At 39.4% G+C, this 21709-nt stretch overlaps 1 protein-coding gene across 4 annotated transcripts in view; it reads left to right on the forward strand.

Moving 5' to 3' along the window:
- TTC7A (tetratricopeptide repeat domain 7A) overlaps positions 1-21709 on the forward strand; it is a 203094-nt gene that overhangs the window by 58439 nt on the left and 122946 nt on the right. For all 4 annotated transcript variants that reach the window (XR_009277214.1, XM_058835343.1, XM_058835342.1 and 1 more), the window contains 4 exons: positions 7994-8111; positions 12139-12196; positions 14838-14910; positions 21342-21502. Coding sequence is in view for 3 of the 4 variants with exons in the window: in XM_058835343.1 (XP_058691326.1) it covers positions 7994-8111; positions 12139-12196; positions 14838-14910; positions 21342-21502 (410 nt within the window). In the remaining variant the exon portion in view is untranslated. The remainder of the gene's footprint in view (positions 1-7993; positions 8112-12138; positions 12197-14837; positions 14911-21341; positions 21503-21709) is intronic.

Genomic DNA, 21709 nt, shown 5'->3' on the forward strand with positions numbered 1-21709 from the left:
GACGAAGCAGCAGGTCCGTCTGGGTGATGGTGAATTCCCTTCTCAGCAACAGCTCTGCGCCCCAAAGTATCCTTCTCTGAAGCTGAAGAAGCCCGCCAAACTGTCCCCGCCCTCTGCCTTTTCCTGCCCCCTTTCCCCCTGGGCCCAGCCGAACTCTTTGTGTTTCTCAAGTACCCACCAAGTACCTGCAGTCAGGTTTCCCCGCCGCCCTGCAACTAAAGGGTAAAATTTCCACGGGTAAGCCAGAACTAAAAGGAGGACACATAACCCCCAGCATAAATGTACTGCATTTTTATTGTGTGAAATGCTTTTCAGTGTTATTCAATCCGACCCTGGCTCAGAACTGGGGGTATTATGTGGTAAAATCATGATTTCACAAGAGTGTAATTTTAGTGCAGTTATCTAGAGCACAGCCTTATGAACGAAAACCAAATAAAAAATATTCCTTCTCCCTTTCCTTTCAGTCGGTGGCCTATGCTTTACCCTCATAGCAAACTTGGTGATGGTATAGAAGAGTTTTAATTAAGGGGAAAATCAGATCATCTTTTAAAGAACTTTAAATCGTCTTTTAAAAGAACTGAAATGATAGGTTCCCACATCTGTTTGTGAAAGGGGTGCTTCTGATATTACTGGCAGACTTCTGTGCCTAATAAAGACCTTCCTGCTCAGCAGAGCTGTTTTTCTAAATGTCATCCTTACAGTAATTATTTGTATTTAAATTACATGGCAATCAAATCAGAATTGAATAATTTAAACTGGAAGTGAACAGGCTGATCAATGCCAGTATAAATAGAAAGGAGGATAGACATGGGACAGGAACAGTTTAATGGACAAATATTAGCAGTTACAAATGCTCAAATACATTTTCCGTTTCAGAGCATAAAAAAATATGATTAATTCTTCAATTAGGAAATTTATCTGTGTACTTGATTGGTGGCTAGGCAGGAAAAGGGTGAAATCAGATCACCATTTATCCGAATGAAACAGCTAACTTATGTCCTGCATCTTTCTATTGTGTGGTGCAGTATTGTAGCTAGTTTGTTTATAGCCCATGAGCAAGCAGTACTTTGGTCTTCTTTCAGTTACTAACAAGAAAAAAAAAAACCAAAACTAGCAAATAAAAAAATTAAATCCCACAACATTTATGCATATAGATAATTACAGAATGTCATTAGAAGCACAGAACAGTTTCTTTCATGATTAATCTAGTGATCACTTAACTCATTTTGGTGAATTTCTACATGATGTCTCAGCACTCTTTAGGAGCAGGGAAAACAGAAAATTAATTGAAATGTACTATAGTGATTTACAACATTGAGGATGCTCTGATCGCATCTATGAAATAATCTCTCAGTGCAGAACAAATCAAAGTGAAAACATGGATACATTCATACAGTGCCATGCAAATCAATATATAACAGAGCCTGATGCAGAAAAGAACTGAGCCTCCCCCAGCTTCTGTTGTGGCAGTATGACCAGATCATTAACAGATGTAAGTTGGCAGTACTCCACTGGCATGTTAGGGGTACCTAGCTAGCTTACATCAGGGGATGATCTGCCCCATTAACCACCAGCTTTTAGGATTGGGCCTGCAGTAAACAACTGAGTGGTATAAGCAGTGATTTGGCTACCTTTTTCAGAGTTAGAGGTTTTTAAAAATAAAAAAATAAAAAAATCCAGTGTAAACAATAAATCAATACTTCATTAATTCTAAAGCTTAAACCAGTAGACTTGGGGGACCAGAAAAGCTTCAAAACTAATGCACGTATGTAAAACACATTTGTATGGTCAGGATGCAGTTAGACCTGTACAGCAAAGTTGGAACTTCTATATTGTATCTAAACCATTACACAGGTGTTTTAAATGTTTTTTGTAGTAGGCACAGAATTACTTTTGAGGCAATGTGCTGCTAAGCCTTTCAGCTTACTGGAGTTTCAGTGCAACAGTTTGCTGAACTTGCATGTGAATGATTCTATCAAGCAAACACAAAGCCCATTTGTGTTTAGCCAGCTGTCTTTCAGCTTTCCAGAAGGTACTTTGAAGTCTGACTATTGTAGTTCAGAGTATTGTTTTAAATTTCCATGGAAGAGTTGAGGTAGCTTGCACTGGAATATGTCCATACAGATGTTGCTTTGCCTTGCTCCACTATAAATTCAGAGTTCTTCTCACTAAAAGGCTTGCTGTAATTTCCTCTACCACTCAGCCTTCCCTTGCATGATCTCAGCTGAATGCTCACTTGCCTACTTTGGCAGTGACTTTGAGTTGCAGTATGAATTGTTGTTTTTAATATTTTAGTAGTATAGTACTGTTAATTTCACTATTAATCTAGGTTCTCCAGGATCCTGTTATGGCAGGTGTTGTGAAAATACTAAAAATGGAACCTCTTCCTACAGACAGGCATTAAATACTGAATTTCTTGATTTTAGGAGCATTTGTTTGAGGCGTTTAGGGTTACCCTGATGCTTTCTTTGGCCTTTTACTCCATTGATTTCAATGGAGGCATTTGAAAATATCGTAAATACACATTGAGCAAAATGGACTGTACTCCTAGGATAGGCTTGAGTCTTCTAGAGCTCTGCTCTGACAAAAAGCAGAAAGACATGAGGCATGTTGTTATCATTTTCATTGCTCCACAGTTTATATAATACCAATAGTGGTGGTGTGCTAAATTTGTGTAGTATCAAATGATGCCAGTATTACCTAATACAAGCTTTTCAATGGACTTTGTCCCATGGCAAAAGCTGCAACACAGGATGGTGCTGTACCTTAGACATTTCACTTATTTGAACTAGTGTGCACAGCGAAGTCCTCAGCTGCAGCACTTTGATGGCAAGACAGTGATCATGCCATCAGTCACGGAAAGGGAAAAGAAGTGGTGTTGGGTCAGGGCAGACTGTGCATGGAGTCATAAAAACTGTGTAAGACATACCATGAGGTCAGGACATCATGGTGTGTGTATGTCAGGGGGGTTGGCATGATCTAGATCTAGAGCTATATACTTCTGAGGCAACAGCTTACCATACATTACTTTCACAGACCACTTAATCAGAGAGTGCTTCTCTCCCCTTCTGTCTGTTGTTGACCCTGCCGCTACAGATAATAAATGATGTACATGTGTTTGTACCCAGGCACTTAGGAGCCCTGGAGTCACCTGGAAATGCTTAGGTCATAGTGCAATATGAATAATATTAAAAGATGAAATCTAATCCCATTACTGGAGTTACTCTGCCTGCTGATGGACATCTGAGAGAATCAGCATCACCAGAGTGAGAGGCTGCTGAGAAAGGGAAGAGCAAAGAGCTACTAAGTATTTTTTCTGTCTTTTATAAAAGATATTCTTGATTACATCACCACTGCTGTTCTGGGGCAATCCCATGAGTTTTAGACATTAGACATTAAAAATTACCAAGAATTTTGTCTGCTGTACATCACCTTTGCGAACAAACCACTCTAGCTTCAGTGGAGGCCTGGGTTTTCTTACGTGCTGGGGGCTGAGTTTACACAGACTAAATTGGTAGCCTTAACAGTGGTGACACAGAGAGCAAATGCTGACTAGAACAGCAATAGAAAGCACAGGATTTATTTTTTCTTACATGCATAACATGATTGGCTTTGTATGCTGTAAACAGCTGTGGGATAAAACCTTTTCATTAGACTATACCTTATAGACCACTTTCTTCCTATACATTGTTCTTCTTACCATTCTCATTTCACAATATTTATATTTTTCTATTTGAGTTAGTCTCTATAGCTACAACCTAGTGTAATGAAAAAGGTAAGAAGCGGTCGATCCAACTAGTAAACATTGTGTAATTTTGTATAAATACCCGTTCCTTAGGATTTTGATCTCTTAAGTGCTTGGGTATTGTTCAGTGTCACTGGTGTCCAAATTTGCCTGCTTCATTAACTTTGTCTGTTTTCCCAAGTCCAATGTCACTTGATGTATTTCCTTCCTCTTCCTTGGTATGCTTCTCTTTTTTGACATTATAAAGTGCTGTTTTCATCTTGCTGTACATCATTGACTTGTTTGTTCTTAGTTACTCTAAATGTGTGCTGGTGAGAAGAGGAATTCCTACTTAGTCCTGCAAGCTGTTGATTCAGTGGGGTAGGGCTTGAGCTTTTCTAAAAACAATCTGGGTGGCAGTTGGACACCAGCTGGGTGGCCTTAGGCCAGGGGACAACACCTGCTGTTCTCCACTCCCTTGTCAGTATGCCTCCAGGCTTGGCTTGACACACACTAGAACCTGTGGCCAAATAACAGTGGTGGCTGAAACAGCCACTCTGTACCAGGGGAAACATCCGTCAGGATAGCACAGCAAGCAACTGTTCTTTTTCTATCATCTATGAAGAAGGAAGTGAAAGGGGAAAAAAACCCCAACCAACCCCAGGGTATTACCGTCTCATTGGTGTCAGTTCACAGTTTGGCAGCCTGTCTCTCTCCAGGTGCCGGGTGTTTGCTTTCTGGTGTGATAGAGGGATTGCTTAGCTAGTGGTTCTGGGTGCCTCCTGACACTTTATATAGCAGAAGTTAAAAATGCAGAAAATTCTTCTTAGGTTGTTTTCCTCCCATGCTTCCTTTCTTCCATGCAGGTCTTGGATGCAGGGAACTTTTTCCCTGCAATCTGGAATACTGCCCTTCTCTCCACCAGCTTTTCAGTGCTAAGTATGTAGAAAAAAATATTAGAACAGTAAGGGCCAGATTAGAGGGATGGCTTTGAGACTGTTTCTTGTTGCTTCTAAGAGAATAACATGGTAGGCCTTCCCTCCTCCCTCTCTCACCTCCACAATACAGACTGGAGACAGGCCATATCCTTAAGGACTCCAGAGACACAGCTTTACTGGCAGATCACAACTCAGGCTCACTACTGGTCTCTCACTTGGATATATGGAGAGGGAGCTTTTATCCAGACTGCAATATGGTAGTACTTGCAGTTTAGTTGGTTACCCCAAGCGTGCCCCAAGGGGGTTATTCCTATTTCAGGTAGTACTTTCCCAATTCACAGTCGGTTAGGCCATCTGCAAGACTAATGCACTAGAGAGTTGAAACCTGACAGTGGGTGATGTGAGTGAAAGATTTGGCTTTTCACACTTGGCCAGAATAACTGAAGAGTAGGAGAATGGGAGAAGAGGGGGCAGATAGCTGCCACAGTAGGGCTGACAGGGGAGGTTCTGAGTGCTGTAAGAAGGAAAAGTAAATGGTCTCATAAGCAGAATCAGCTGTGCTGGAGTTTGTGAGGCCACTTATTTTCAAAGCAGACTTCAGCTGACCCAAGTTTGCGTTCATAAAAATCTTTGTGGCTGGTCAAAGTGCCATTGATGTTTAGTATGAATAAATGTTTACAAGAGTGTGCTAGAAGTCCTGATTCAGCCACTCTGAAAAGTTGTGGTTTTAATTATTTATTCATTAGATTAATCTGATACTGACAAGTGGCCCTGGGTAACTGGCAGGAAGGCTGAATGGTACACTACTGATTTTTATGCAGTATAGGTTTTTCCAGTCAGAGACTGAAATTACCATCTGGTGATCATTCAGAGAAAAAATGGAACAAAATCTCTCCAATTTTACATGTCTTCCTTTCAGCTTCAAACTTTTCATTGAATTTTTTTTTCCATACACTCTACCCACCCCTACTCTTGTTCTCTAGTCATTAGAATTCCTTGTATAGCTCTTTTCTTCATCTAATGGAGACTTCTGGGATGAAAGTGTGTGTGGGGAGGAGAAGGAATGAAGAAAGAGTGGGAATATAGCTGTTTATGGTGTCAAAGAGGTGCATAATGAATTTTCATGCTGCAGAGATTTCATGCCATACATAAAAGTTTCTGAGAGATGAAGAATTCAGTTATAGTTGTATAGGAGGGGTTTTTGTGGTTTGTTTTTTTTTTTCTATGTGGCAAGTCATGGGCCACTTTTGCCATTGTTCTATGGTCTGGTCCAGAACACACTTGAGTATATGACAGGGAAGTTGGTAGTGCTACTGACAGGGTAAGAAATCTGAAACAAATCTCAGTCTTCCTGATGTTGTCAGAGTTTAAGGGTGTTATCTGAACATTACTGAAGTACATGTGACTATTTCCAGTGGTTTTGGAATGCTTTGGATTATACCCTCAGAGACAGGCCTTGCAGTTTAGTTCACAAGTCCAAGTATTCTGCAGGAGGTGTTCCTGTGTCAGTGGCTTCCCCAGTCACAGCTGTCAGGTCAATGAGCAACACTAATGTTTTCATAGTGCTTTCAGGAAAGGGTTTGATGGTAACATATGTGTTGGTCTTTGGACTGACTGATCAGAGGTTTCAGAAATTGGTGCACAATTGTTCTACCTCTAGTTTGAATTCTATGGCCTCAGGGAGTTGTAACAGTGAGGAAGACATCCAAGCAGTGGAGATTTGCCTATTCACTTGCATTTTTCAGCCTTTCTTCAGAATTATGGTTAAAGTATTTTTCTTCTTATACTTGATATAATCTAATAAATGCCAGGTTGTTTTTTTATGAAGCCATTAGTTAATGTCATCTGAATATTTTCAAATTATGTGAACAGGAGGCACATTGACAAGATGCTACATCAAGTCAAGTAGATTCTGTTCATAGGTAACATATTAACAGATTACTGCAGAAGGCAAATTTCTTGTCTGATGATGCATTTAATTTCACATTGTTGTGGGCAAGTCATTTTAGATGTTAAGGAGCCATAAGGTGCTGGAGTCTGACAAAGCTGAGTATTAAGAGGGCACGTGTCCACAGTACTTGTGTCTAAACTACCTGGATTTCAGACGTAAAAAATACTTTCTCAAAGTTAGCCCCACCCCAGTTGTGATGTCATAGAAGTTTCCAAAAGGAGGATTTGTCATAGTGTAATGGTATCTGCTCCTTGATTAGGGATGACTCTGATTATGGATGACAGGATCTGCAATACTGTCTTGTACAGAAATTAGATCTTCCTGTAGGCTCTGTCTTTCAGGCATTACTTACAAGTTTTGCCAATGTCTCTCCAACCTACACCTTTCAGAGTATATACAGTATACAGGTCTTTTTTCTACTTAAACTTTTTTTTCTACTTAAAATGGGTGAGTGATGTTAATGAGAGTTTAAGTTTAGAAATGAGAAACATTCAATTCTGTAATAAAATATTTAACTTATTCTTTTTGTTTAAATTACTATTACCATTTTGTTTAAATTACCATTACAAATGCTGATAGATATGTGTCGAAAGGAAGGTTGTGGGGAGCAGTCTGTGATGCAGTAGAAGAGACCGGCATACGTATTTCATCATTTTTGAGGCTGATCCTGAGAGATTGACTGCTTTCTCCGCCAATTGCTATACTATTTATCTATAATATAAAAACTATAAAAATAAAAAATATATAATATAAAAACTATTTATCTATAATATAAAACACATTTTCAAGGAAATCATGTCTGCAAAAGATGCAGAAAGTGGCTAGTGCCAAGGTAGCATGTTAGATCAAAACTTGTATTCTGAAATTTCTGCATCCTTGTGGCAGAAGGGCAAGCAGCAGCTGAGAGCTTTCAGTGAAGTTAGTGGTTTCTTATTTTACTCTTGTCATGTTTTAAAAGAGAGTAAAATTTGCTAAGGCTTAATAGCAGAACTGAATGATCTTCCTTTGAAGGAGAAAACCTGTTAGACCTTTCAGTACTCTAGTAGGATAGCATATAAGTAGTCCAGCTGATCCAGCATTTGGATTTAAGGCTGCATGATTGAAGTGTGCCTGAAGGGAACTATAAAATAAGGTAGTGTCCTTGATTAATCTTAAACATCTGGAAAGAGTTTGGGGTGCAAAACCCAAACTTTTCTCAAAACTGTGCATGTGCACCAAGGTCTGCTAATCTGACCTTCTCCTGTTATGAGTGTTCACTGGGATCACTGAAAGCCCTTGTGTGAATGTCTCTCAGATCACTTGCAGGTAAGCTTAATGGTAAATTTTATTGGAGCAAATATAGAGGAAATGCCTGTAAGTCTCATCCTACCTCTTTTGCAGCTGGAAGAAGGAGAGCACTTTGCTAAAATGGTGATAGACCTGGGTGAGGATGCTGGAGAGTCCTTAGCAAAGGGTTACCTGGCACTGGGCCTGACATACAGCCTTCAAGCTACTGATGGTGAGTTACTTTTTTGTCAAGTGTTGTCTCATTAGGGACTTTTGGATTTGGGTTCTTTTTCCCTTTGAACTGAAGACTGACGAGAGGGAGGCTAGTTTTCTCTTGTTCGGTCTCAGTTGTTTATTTTTTTCTTATCAGCATTACAAGGTACAAGGAGCTATGTGCACTATGATAGGAAAGGGTAAAATGGCTAACAAAGATCTTCTTCAAGGTCTTTTATATGTCCATTTACCCAATTAACAGATGCAAACTAAATTATTTTTCTTAGTGACCCAATGACCCAACACCTGTGTGCTGCACTGCGGCATTTTTTACCCAATCACTTACTACTACCCAAAAACCCCTAGGAGAAGAACATGAAGCAGAAAGAAGAAGGACAAGAGACAACACCCTAAATCCTCCATCTTGTCTCCTGTTCTCTAAACTACTTTTTCACCCAGTGATTTAAGAAACTTTCTAATCTACACATTTACACTTTTCCTATCTAACTTTAGCATTTGTTCTCATGTATCACCATGAAAACATGCTCGTGAATTTCATATTATATGAAATTCAGTGTTTCCTTGAATCCTAGAACTAAGTATTAGAAACAAGGGCACACACTCTGTATTTCAGACTCCAACATCGTGTGTTATATGGAGAGCATTTGTTCAAAGTCTTCAGTGCAAGCAAAGGGAATTTATTAGAAAATCTGCTTGCAGTGCTGATTAGACATGAAAAACAATCAGATTGCAAGATAAATGGGAACTGTTCACTTGCTCAGAGAACTGTCTTCTGTGGTAAAATAAAAGTGAAATTTTTAGGTAAAGGAAGAAATGCAGGTCAGTACTAGGGGGTGATAATCTGAGCATAGCTGACAATGCTTGGTGTGCTTTACTTGAATATTTGTAATACATTTTTTTCACTTAATTTACACAACAAAAAGTCAGACTTTCCATCTGTTCGTATTTTTGTCACCCACTCATAAATCATAAAGAAATACAATTCAAGAACTGGAGTCAGAAATGCCTCAGTTCAGTTCCTGGTGTGATACTGATACCCCACAGAGATTCAACCTCTCTGTGATGTCGTTTCTTTTACTTAGAAGTAAACAAGATAAAAATATCTACCTCAATGGTACATGTGGATGTTGACTAGAAACAGACCACTGAATGTAAGAAGTATTTTATTTTAATCTGTTTACTTGGATCTTGAATGAATGGACAAGGGGTTCCTGCAGATTTGGTGCTTCGTAGTCAGAAGAGCTTGAAGTATTTGGGAGAATTCTAGCTCTGACTTTCATCGAGCCCACAGGTGGGAGCAATCTTTGTTTATTCTATGGGTTCTAACATAGGTAGAAGACTTCTAACACATTTTCTTTGAATAATGGCTGAGCTGGTGTGCTTCCTAATCATTTTGGCAGTCCTGCCCTCATGCAAACAATGGCTTTTCTGTTGGATAGGTTCCATAGGAACAAACCAACTTCTTCCAGCAAAGAAGCCTGAATCAAAGCTAAAATTGCTCTATTATGTTGTCATGGAATATGCAGGCCTTGAAACTTACACCAGAATTCTGCAAGGCATCTGTATGAGAAAGTGTTCTTGTGCTCTTCAGTAGCACAAGTTAGTGTAGATTTTCAGCCAGCTGTATCTGATCAGCCATTCTGAGAACTACTTTTCACTATGGAAGCTAACAGGCACTGCAGCTTTCTCTTGTTCTTCATTCCTCTGCCTCAGAGTAGTTGTCCCTAGAAAGTTCATGTCAAAAAGTATGTCCTTCCTAGCCTGAATTTTCTTATATATATATATATAATACATATTTTAAGTCCACTAGGGATAGAGTTCTGCTTAACAGCCTAGTTTTAAAGGAATTTTGCCCAGACATAGTTTAAACTGTTCTAAAGCAATACAAGATCCCAGAGACAATTTTCAGAGATAGAAGGTTTTCTATGTTAGCCCCTTACAATCTCTTTGTAAACTTCAGTATGTAAAGAAGGTGGTTTCTGAGGAATGGAGTTGGAGAGGCATATTCTGTACTCTGTCTCTAAAGATATTTTGGTGCAGCAAAATGTGAGTTGAAAACATTTCTTCTGGAAATCTCTTGAATTTTCAAGAGATGAGTTCAATATTGTGTCCTTTTTAATGTAAAACAAAAACAAGCAGTCTTCAGAACTACTGCATTGGATTATTTTCAGATTAGCCTCTAATTTATGTTTTGAAGCAGTGGAATATATCTGCCTTCTCATTGTATCTCTAGCTCTTAAGGCAACAGGACAAGTCACTCAGTTATTTGAGGGAAATAGGAAGAGGGTATTTTCATCTTGCAGACTATATTTTAATAAAATTCAGTCCTTCAAAAGCATACATGTCATGGTCATGAATATGGAACTGTGTTTTCATGTCAAATGTCAAATTTGCACTAGCAAGACATTTTTCATTAGCATTGTTAAAAATAGCATATGACAGTGAGGAAGCAAAGCTAGAACATGCTGAAAGACAGCATTTCTGTGATGTAATCCTGCCTCATGTTGTCAATCTTGTTTATCATTGTATTTATACCAGTTCTTACTGACATATGCAGACAAGTCATACATCTATCTGTGCGTATATGTGGGATTCCTGTAACTTTCTAGTTGAGATGACTTTTAGTTTATCAGTATTTTCAATGGTAGTTAAGTATTTCAGAGATATTTGACCAATTGCCTTCTAAAGCTTACCGCCTTCCATCCAAGTTAGGCTCCCTTATTTAATATAACCTTTTAGTAATTATTTCTCCTCCTATGTAACAAAGGCACTGAGGAGTCGTGTTAAAGCCTTTTCTTCGTGATTTGAAAAAAGCTCCTGTAGGAAGTAATACTTCCAGAAACTTATGCTGGGTAGCTTCCTTATTCTTAATGTTTAATTACATGTTTCTTGTAGTAAGTCTCATTGAAGTAGTTTAAAACTACTAGTTGAAAACCATTACTCCTTGTCCTATCACTATAGGACCTGGTAAAAAAATAACCCTCTGTCTTTCTTAAAAACCCACTTTAAGTATTAAAGTATATTTAAGTATTAAAATACTTGAATTTCACTGGATTTGCTGCATTATTATATGCTACTTAGTAACTTTCTATTTTGGAGCATACACTGACTTGATGTATCAAATCAGATATGTTCATGGGTTATGTTTGCTGGTGGATTAACTACTCATCATCACTTCCTTATGCTGTTGGTCAATAGCTCTCAATTTCAGGATATGCAGAACAAGAAACAGCTGCTGTGCAAAATCTGAAAACCTAAGAACCAGAACAAGGTAGCCGACGCATTTCTAAAAACCATCATTAGGTTTCCAGATATTTTGGATCTGAGAAAGACATGTTCCTTTAACCTCTTATTATGTTCCTGTTGATCTCAATGATGATATCTTATGATACTCAAGTATAACAAGAGCTTGATTCTTCTCTTCCTTTTCTGGTTTTAGGTAGGAATTAATTTATATGTTGATATGTGTGCATACTGAGCAGGGTGCATTAGTCAAGCAATTAGAGGCATGGGGGAAGGGCATTAGTGGCTAATGCCACATCTGAAGTAACATAAAAATTCTGTTGTTGTCTCAAAGATAGTATTGTTTTGTCACAGAGCTGTGAGTTCAGCTGCTGAAGTTCCCTGTTCAACCTGCAGCACCTTCCTACATGAAGATGGTGGTGGGGGCTGTCTGTATCTGTGTCAGAATGTGCTGCAGGTTACTGCTTTTAACATTTGCAGCAGCCTGGCTGCGGGCTTGTTACCTTCTTGGTATCTAGTATCTAGTTAGTGTTTGGCCCCTTCTCTCAGCCCCCTTCCGTGGCATATGTAAATAAAAAAATGCTTCAGTATTTCAAACAAAGGACTTAAAATAATCTTTAATAAAAATGAATTTGAGAATTCATGTCAAAATGAGCACATGCACATTTCACACAAAGATTTCCACAGTGTTTACACTCCCAATTTGAAATACTCTATACATTTATTTTTCTAATCTGAAACATTGAATGAACTCTTATATGGGATGGTATCTTGTCCTACAGCTACTCTAAAGAGCACTCAGGATGAATTAAACAAGAAAGCACTTCACACTTTGGAGAGGTGAGTAGGAATTTTGCAGATACTTGCACTGTGTATATTTTTCACAAATTCAGAAGAATTTTTCTTTTTATGTTTCTTTTTCCTCTGCATGAGGCTTCCTTGCTGGAAAGTTTGAAAACAGTTCATTAGATTTCATCAGTAGTCTGTCAAAACCATTTTTGTGATGGCTAAATGCAGTGATAATTTGATTGAATATCCAAGGTAAGAGTACTGTTCTGCCACCTTAGAGAAAAAAACTTAGCCCCAAATTCGCTGCAATGAGATCTACAGTGCTGGGAGACGCAGCTTCCTCACATGATGCCAGCTGCCAAACAAGGAAAGCTAATTTTGTCTCAATTCCTGTATGAAGCAGGCTTAAAATCTTACTTCCATCATGGTGGGAAAGTACCTTCACCATCAGAGTGTAGGCAGCTATAGGGTTACCTGGCACCAGTGCATTTAGGGGAGAGAATAGTTGCTGTCCTAATGAGTGTTTACATGAGCTGTTGTTGGAAGAGGAGATTTCAGAGCTAGTGGTACAAAGCAAGCACCACTCACCTCTCCTTAATCCTTGTAGTTTTGGGGAAAACTGTTACAATGGCTCCACCCTGGAAGCAACTGCAGATTACACTCTTGTGTAACTACACTTGAGACCTCAAGTACAACTGCTTGATTTAAAACTATTTTTGTCCATTCCGCTGTCCAACCCACTGTAAATGTAGATGCCTACAGACTACAGATAGCAATTAAATGGAAGCTTATGCGGACTAATGTAATGTGCCAGCCAGCCGTGGGTGGGGAGACAAAACTCACGACTCGTGCTCCAGGTGCTCATGAGACAAAACAGCCTCATTTATTATTCCGAACTCACTTAAATGCCCAATTCAAGTTTTCTGGGCTAGACAGCCATTGGCTGATACTTCTCTCCCTGCACAGCTTCCTGGCCAGTGATGTGCTTGCTTCTCATCTTGAATGGGTCTGGCCAAAGGTCCCCTATGACTTATCCAGGGACATGTTCAGACATGAACTAGGCTACTGAATTAGATTTGTGTTATGGTCAGATTTACTTTGTCCAGTCCAGACCAGCTGTACTGTGACAATACTGTGACATTCTAAGTCTTGGGCTGAAGTATCTAATTCTAAGGTTGTTGTGGTCATAATTACATAAGTGAAGAAAACTTGAGATCTTTGGTATCTCAAAGTACAAGTTTAGCAATTTGAACAACGTTAAAGGATCTTAAATGTTTTGCTGATGCTGACCAAGAAAGAGCCCAACATGTTTGTCTTACACTGGTTTTGTAGTGAGTGCAAGAACTGAAACCACAGATACAATTCTGGATATTTGCCTTATGGAGGTCTGAGAGAGAAAAATTTTAAAAGCTATTTATTGATTCAGTATTTGGATCAGGAGTGTATTTGAATTTTTAAGTCACACTAGTTTGTGGACTCCATTGTCATACATTAACTTCTGACCAATTTTAAGGAATTGTGGTGCTGCACTGCTTTTGTACTTCTGGGTTTTTTTATCCTTTGACCTTTCCCATTGGCTGTGACTTGTTTTCATGGTATCTTAACTCTATCTAGGAGGCAGACAAGCTTCTTGCCAAACAGTAGTTACTCAAACTTCAGCCAACAGGACTGTGATAGTGAGCTGATTAGTGTTTTTCTAAATGCTTAAGTTTGGTTTCTTTTCTTTTTTTATCTTCCTTGTTTTTTCACCTCTTTTTGAAGAACGTGTATGATGTCTCAAGCCATGGTTTGACCTGAAGGAATTATTTTATTGTTACTTGTTTATTATGAGCAAATCAATAGTTTTGGCATGGGTTTTTTAACCACCAGTGTTGTTAGCCTGTCCTTTCTCCCTCATAAGGACATTAATTGTGCTCACTTGAGGCCTGGCAATGCAGGTGCAAGTTTCCCTGGTGTCCTGGAACGCAGCCCAGAAAGAGGTCAGGAATGTTAATTGGCTATGAGGGAACTTCCTCTTCCCCATTTCTCCTATGTGAAATGTGCTGCAGAGCTATGAGTGAGCTCTGTGAGTCACAAGGACAGAGAATCCACTGGTTCCTGTCATCAAATAGTTCCTCCCTCTGTGTCTTCCCTTTCCAAATTAGGAGTCTACTGTCAAAAATTAAACTAGAAGCTGCAGGGTGGAGAATGCTTTATGTGTTTGAGCATCAGCTTGTGTCACAGGCTTCTGATCTTTAGTCCTCTACATGCTCACAGTGAATTTTTAAATGCTAACCTAGCCCTCTCTTAATGTTTTAAAAGTGGCAGTACAGGAACGAGTTAGACAACTATGACCATCACCTAAATAACTTAAAATAATGCTTTGATGGGTTTATTACGAGCTTGGAGCTACTTTTTCTATATTAGTTATCCAAGTTCCAAAATGTTAAGTGGCATTTTAAAAAAGATCATGTAACTTGTATAACACCCTGGCAGCTGTGTTTCTCATACTTTTTCCTGGGATTCTGGCTTAGCCAGGCCAGCACTGTTCTGCTTTTTATCTAATTTGTGTGCTTCTCCATTACTGGACTAGTTTTCTGTGGGGAAAGACTGGGTTTTGTTCTGTGCTTATTTGACTCATGGTGAAGGAGCTCTGCAAAGCGCACAGTCTAACAGTCACTTTTCTTTTTTTATTGTGTGGTCGTCCTTAAAGAGCACGTGACCTGGCCCCCGAAGATCACCAAATCATCCTTTACCTGTCACTGCAGCTGGCTCTTGTCAGGCAGGTATGTGAAATATTTGGAAATCACTGAGTCATGGGAGGGTGGAAGGACAGTCCAATTGAACAAGACCCAGGCTTACTAAACAGGGTCCTTTCCTTCCTGCATTGTAACCAGTAACAAGCAGTCAGAATACATTTGTGTAAAATATTTTTTAATTCTTATTCTAAAAATAATAATTCTGTAGCATGTGGAACAGCCTTCCCTAGGGAATGTGTTCTACTCTAACTCCTGAGCAGTCTTGGAGCAGCCTTGTATGTGTGGGATGATCAAGGTGTTTATTCCTGTTCCGTAGGTATCAAACTGTGTCCCACTGTAGACTGCTCCAGAGGCTCTCCCATTACTGCCCGATTCCATATCATGCCAGATTGTGTGCTGCCCATGCTGGGATTGCTTTATTCGATACTTGAACACATTTGACGTTAGTCTTTGATATGTGCTGGAGCTCTGCAGTGAGTGGGATTAGTTGGCATTTGAACGCTGCTGCAGGTGTTAACTCATAAAAATTAAGCTGATGAGCAAATGCTCTGTGCTGCATTTCAGGAAAAAAAACCCAGCCACTTGGGCTGTGCTTTATTTTTCTGCCCCTTCTTCTTAAAATTGGCGTGTTTTATTTCTTTGTCCTTTCTGTTTAAAAGCTAAAATCCTTATTGGAGCAGCTTTGTTTTTTAAATACCTCTCCAGCTAGATTTGAAATTTCATCATTGTAGTTTCTTTCTTTGACAGGCCGCCTTCTTGCTGCAGTTTTTTCTCCTTAATCTACACTATGGAGTTGAACAGTTGTGTATTTCTTGCTTTCCTGATCTAATAAGTGGATCTGTGGGTTCATTAGGTTAAACTCCAAGAGAGCACCCTCTTGATAATGTCACTTTTGTAGCCCTTTCATAATGAGAGCAGTGTGCTGTGAGCCTACAATAAGAAAGGATAATTAAAATGGCTTATTTAACTTTCTCATCTGCTTACTGGCTGCTTTGATGCAGTTTGCTCAGGGTCTTTCATTAAAAAGCACCCAGCTACCCTTTTTTCTCTCACAGCATTTGCCTCATAGGGAGATTGTCTATCTGCTGCCTCTTCTGCTTGCCATTAGTAAAAGCATTACAGCTTTTCAGCTGCTATCCTGAAAAATAAAATACAATGTTTTTGTGGTCATTGGTTTTTTGTTGTTTTCACTGTGACTGGCATTTTAAGTCATTACCCTTTATTTTTCTCTGTTTGTAACCTATCTTTGCAGTGTTGTTTCATCTTTCTTGTTGCATCATTTCCCTTCCCTCCTGTTCTTCCCATTCAGTCTCTTGTCCCTGTGTTCACTTTCCTCTTTCGTCTAGTTCACCTGAATGTTTTCATCCTTGGTGTTGTGCCAGTCTCCTCTACTCCCACAGCTGTATGATCTCAGTGTCTTGTGTAGTGTCAGCCTGACCCCTGCGATGGTGCTCATGCTCTTCTCCCATCAAGTGAGATATAAATCTTTAACACATGCTTGGACAGAGAGGAGATACCTGAGACGTCTTTATTTTTAGACTGCTGTAAAATATCCTACTCTTCTTTTGCCAGTTTACTTAATTATAAACATTTTGTAATGCATTTTTAATATCCTTAATTATTTAAAGTATCTAATATATTATCTTTCTGATTAACTGAAAGATAAATGATATCTTTTTTGATAGATTGCATTAACTATTGAACATCACAGTTAGGGCTTTCTTCAGGCAATGCTATAATACAGATAAATGAGGCCTTTTCTACATAGTAGGTTATAATATAATACCTGAATGTTTTTCCTCAACAAACCAGCCTTTTTTTTTTCCATAGTCAGAGTCAATAAATGATGTAAGTGTACCCAGCATTGAAAAACACAGGTATCAGCTTACATAGATAAGAGAGTGTTTTCATGGAACAAAGCAAGAGAGGCAGCTAACCAGTAGAGTGCCAAGCAAAGCTGGAGCAATTCATCTTCCTTGCAAGGCTGTAAAATACTTCCAATAGCACTTGTCTCTGTCGCTACAGGGCAAGGCAAAGGGGAAATGGAAAAACATAAGCATCCTTCTGACATGAGATGAGGATGTGACAAGAGGAGAAATGGTTATAAAAGGTTCATGCAGCATTGGCATTTGAAACCACCAGCAACCAAGATAGAAAATTATGATGATGAGCTTTGTGTGTGTGCGCCTGTGTCTTAAAGACCACTGGAGCCACTGGGAAAACTTGGAGGGTCTACATCAGCCCCAGAGTGTTTTAGTGGATTTTTCAGCCAAACAGTGTAGAATAACCTGTTCTGTGAGGAGGGTCTCTCAGTGTGGTTTTCCCCCTGAGCTGAAGTGCCAGGAGAACAAGGTCCGTACCTGCTGCAGTGGGTACCTCCACCTGCAGTGCCTGCCTGGCAGCTGGCCAAGCCAAGAGACAAATGAGACTTGTAGCTTCCAACTCTCAGTGGCTGGTTCGGCTACTTTTCCTGTTTCTGTGGTAACAGCACTTGGATCAGCAAAAGCAAGGTAGAATGAACATTTTAAAGCTCACTGATTTTAATGTATTGCCTTGTTTTTTAGCAGACCAGTTTCTATGGAAATGACTCTGTAGTGTCAGTAGCAGTCTTGTTAATTTTAAGTGTTGATTCTGGTTTTTTGGGGAGTGGTGGTGTTTGTGACCTTGACTGCCATGTAGATCAGTATTGGATATGTCAAAACATACATAGTCTTCATGCCATTTTAATACCTGATTAAATCTAACCTTTCTTTTCATGAAAATGAGAAGGGAAAGATGGCTAAGGGTCAGCAGCTGAGCACTGTAAATCTCACCAGTTTCCTGTGGATTTCGAACAGACCTCAAGTTTCAAGTGGCACTATCCAGAAAACACTTACTTCCTTCCCAAGTGTCTGGGTGTACCACTAAGATAAACATCAGTTGAGAGACCAGAAAAAATATTTCACCTGTTTTGTCCAGTTTTTATTTTAGTTTCAAGAAGGAAAGACTGCTGTCTCTGCCCCAAAAGAGGAGCTCTGTTTAAGGAGGTATTCAAGAAGTGCTTCTTTCAGTGGCTGCTTGAATGTAGGTAGTTCTGGTCTGTCTTTTTCCCAGACCAGCAACTACCTCCTCTGCTGAACAGCAACATGCTCCTTTTCTGCCTACATCCTAGCCTAGATTGCTCTGGTGATCAAGAATGGCTAAGAACCAAGTAATAACCCATAGAAGTATCTACCCCTGCTTTCCCGAGGTTCTGGTGGACTGTAGCAAGTCTGTTTTCTATGGAAGCACTTGCCAGTCAGTAAAGCTTACTCCTTTCCCTGCTATAAAAAGAAGTGGAGTGGGTAGTTTTAATGATTAATTAAGTGTAACTGTCAACTGATATGAAATTATAAGGCCTGAAAATTCCTTTATGAGCTCCTGCTTCATTTACCATTTTAACTATCCAAGTTCATTCTACTGTTAGGAAGTATTTTTAACACTCATTCTGTTTCCCTTTTTATACCTATAATTGTGACATACCATCATTGTTTTCAAGGAGATATATAGCATTATTGAAATAAATCCTACTATATAAGAGGCAGCCTAAACAATCCATATTGATGGCATTATTTTGGTAATGCTGCAAGATGGCAAGATGCTATTTCTGGCCTACTGAGGCCTACTTTGCTTCCTAATCAGTGTAATGTGAAGATGCCTGTGTGCCATGCAAAACATGAGTATATTTGTTAACAGAATGATAAGTCGGGGAACTGTAACTTTTTCAAATTGCAGGCCCTACTTAGACTTGCAGTCCGTCTGAAATGAGATTATTTTAAATTCAGTACTTCTAGGGAATTTTAAATAGCAGCCTGCCTCTGATAAAGCCCTGACGTTTCAGGATGCCATCTTGGGTGCCAGCTTCCATCTTTCTCAGCTTACATAGTTACTTAAATAAAAATACATCTTTCAAAGGAAGTTTGTGTTGACTGCTGCCAAATATTTTGCTTCTGAAAATTTAGTGTGTATTTCATTGCATCTGGTCTATTGCAGGTTGTTGTTTCACAAAATGCTTTCTGTAAAGGCACAGAGTTCATATTATTTTTGTCCACTGTTTCTAATTATGCAGCTGTGTAGTATAGTATAGTATATACTATATAGTATAGTATAGAACTGTGTAGGGTACTAATGGTGTTACAGCACTAAGGAGCTTTTTGGACTTGAGTTAGATGCCAGGGAAGCATTATTAATTTTCAAAACCAGCCATTGCCTGTGACTCTGATGGTACTAGAGGGAAGTGCTGAAATGAGATGAAACCATTGCAGGCTCATGCTACAGAACAGAATTACTTTAGATGACATCTCTGTCCACAATATGTGGCTGCATGTCCAGCAGGCAAAGGTTTGCAGGAGTGACCAGAACTCACTTTTTTGCTGCTCTATTTCATGTATGTTGCAACAGTCAGAGAGCTTCTTGGATCACCAGCCTCTCTTAGGTGTGTGGACCTACCTGCATTTTGATGCTGAGTCACTTTCAACACATAAAGCAAAGTCTCAGTTTGCACATTCACACGCAAGTAAGGTCAGGTACTCCTGAAATTTTGAAGTCCCTCAGTAAAGGCATTAGTTGCAAGTGTTATTCTTTGTCTGATTCATACTAGCAAATTAGGATCCCCTTCCCTAGTCTTAATCATAGAATACTTCGAAGAGGACCTTTAGAGATGACCCAGTTCAATCCCTGCTCAAAACAGGATCGTCTGTAACAGGTTGTTCCAAGTCTCCTCCAATTGTTTGGTTTGCATGTTTTCTTTTTCTTCTAATGGACTTTTCCCCAAACTTGTATTTTCTTTATGAGTACTTGTGCTGTGCTGGGATAGAGAAATAGAAAGAAATAGAAGGGGTTTTTAGTCCGGAGTGCAAAAAGTCTTGACAGCAATTTGTTTTAGCAAGTCAAATTTATATATCTCTGGTATATATAATAATAAGCTTTGTGGACAGGCACATATGGGCCCATCACTGTCTTGTCCTGGCTCCAAGTTATCTTATCATTGCTACAGTTTTTACATTGTATGAAAATGTGTTCTAGTAAACTGCTGAGGGAGCATGGGTGATTTAAGCCAACCTGCTTACCTTTGCAATAGGCTTTAATATAACACATGTAGTTAAAGTAGCTCCACTGACAAGCAGTAATCCACTAAAGCTGACAGTCATATATCCCAGCCTGAATCCAAGCCAGGACATTCAGCAGTTTTGATGGTGTGGGCCAGATGCCAGTTTGGACTTATGTCTGGAGAAGTCACACTGATCTCCAGGCTTGCATGGAGTCACCCAGTAGAGTAGTTAATTACCATGGCTCATGTGCGCATAGCAGGAGAGAAATGTCACTTGGACATTAGGATAGAGTTGTCCTATGAGCAGAATATACGCTGCTCCTAGAAGGATACGTGAGATCTAGATAATCAGTAACCTCTGTTGTAGCTGCAGGCAGTGTAATTGTTTCTTTCCTGAGTTATGTGCTACTTGTTTTTGTGAGATGTCTGTGGAGGTGGTGGGAATTTGACGCTGGTGGTATGCCAGGGTAGTTGTCCGTAAAGCTTTTCTAGGGGAGAAGCTCTCATAGTGGGAAAGAAGGAACTACATTCTCCATCCATTAAGAGAAGGAGCAGGAAAGCATACATGAGGAAAATAAATTTATATGCTTTCATGCTTTGTTTTCTGCAGATTTTCAGAGCCACAGAAATGAAATAATATGCATAACTGTAATTTCAGACACTAGAGAATCTTAAAGAAAATCCTCTACATAAAGCTTACTGGTAAACAAACAAATGAAAATCTGCTAAGTTGCCTTTTGAGCAGATAGCATGAAATAGTGTGCTGGATCACAAAGAGCATGTGATATACTTGCATTCATTATAGTTGTTTCCTGCCAAGTGAGACTTGGTTCTAATAACATGCTGCTGCTGCTGTGACTGTCAGGACTGCTCTTCATATCACTGCTTGCAAATACGTTTCTTTTTCCCATGAACATTCAAGGGTATGTTCTTGATCCAAATCATGAAAGGCTTTGTACAGCCATTATGAGAGACAAAGCACAGCAGAGATATGTCATGCTCACCCCCAGGTGAAGAGCCAGCCACCCATCCTGGAAAATGGAGCTGAGAGTTGGGCCTATGTGGTGGATCTGTTTACAGCATAGAATCACCATGCTAAAGGATGAGGGGATTGATTGGATCAGATCTGTTGCTCTTGTTTATAAGCAGTGATTTAGTAATGCTTTTTAGCATTACTAGACTTTTAGCATTTAGACTTTTTTCTCTAGACTGTGTGGGTTTTTTTCAAGCGGTGCAGTCTGTTAATTTTGGCAGCCTGTTTTGATAGTATAAGATGCCTAAGTAGAACTTCTTCAGAATCTCTAATTACTCCATTTGCTCACATTTTTGGGGTATAATGTAGGACTGAAAGAGTGATGTGTTGTCTTATTTCCACCCCACCTCCTCCTAGATTTCTGATGCTATAGACCATCTTCAAGAAGCCCTGCAACTGTGCAAAGATGACATGAATTCACTTCATCTACTGGCCCTCCTCTTTTCAGCTCAGAAGCACTATCAGCATGCATTGGATGTTATCAACATGGCTGTTGTTGAATACCCAGAAAGCTTTAGGTAAGAGTCGTTGCCTGGTGCCATACATCCAGTCAGGAATGAAATGCTCACTAGCTCTGTTGTTTGCAGTTATACACAGGGGAGTCTGTTAAATCGCATGCGTTGCAGATGTGTCACTCTCCTCCTGGAGAGGGTATTCTTTTACTGTCTTGACAGTCTTTCTGTAACTGTTATGCTTGCTTTCTTTTCTAGTATCTGTCTTTCTGT

The sequence above is a fragment of the Poecile atricapillus genome, chromosome 3 (genome assembly GCF_030490865.1).
Source record: "Poecile atricapillus isolate bPoeAtr1 chromosome 3, bPoeAtr1.hap1, whole genome shotgun sequence".
Taxonomy (NCBI): Eukaryota; Metazoa; Chordata; class Aves; order Passeriformes; family Paridae; genus Poecile; species Poecile atricapillus.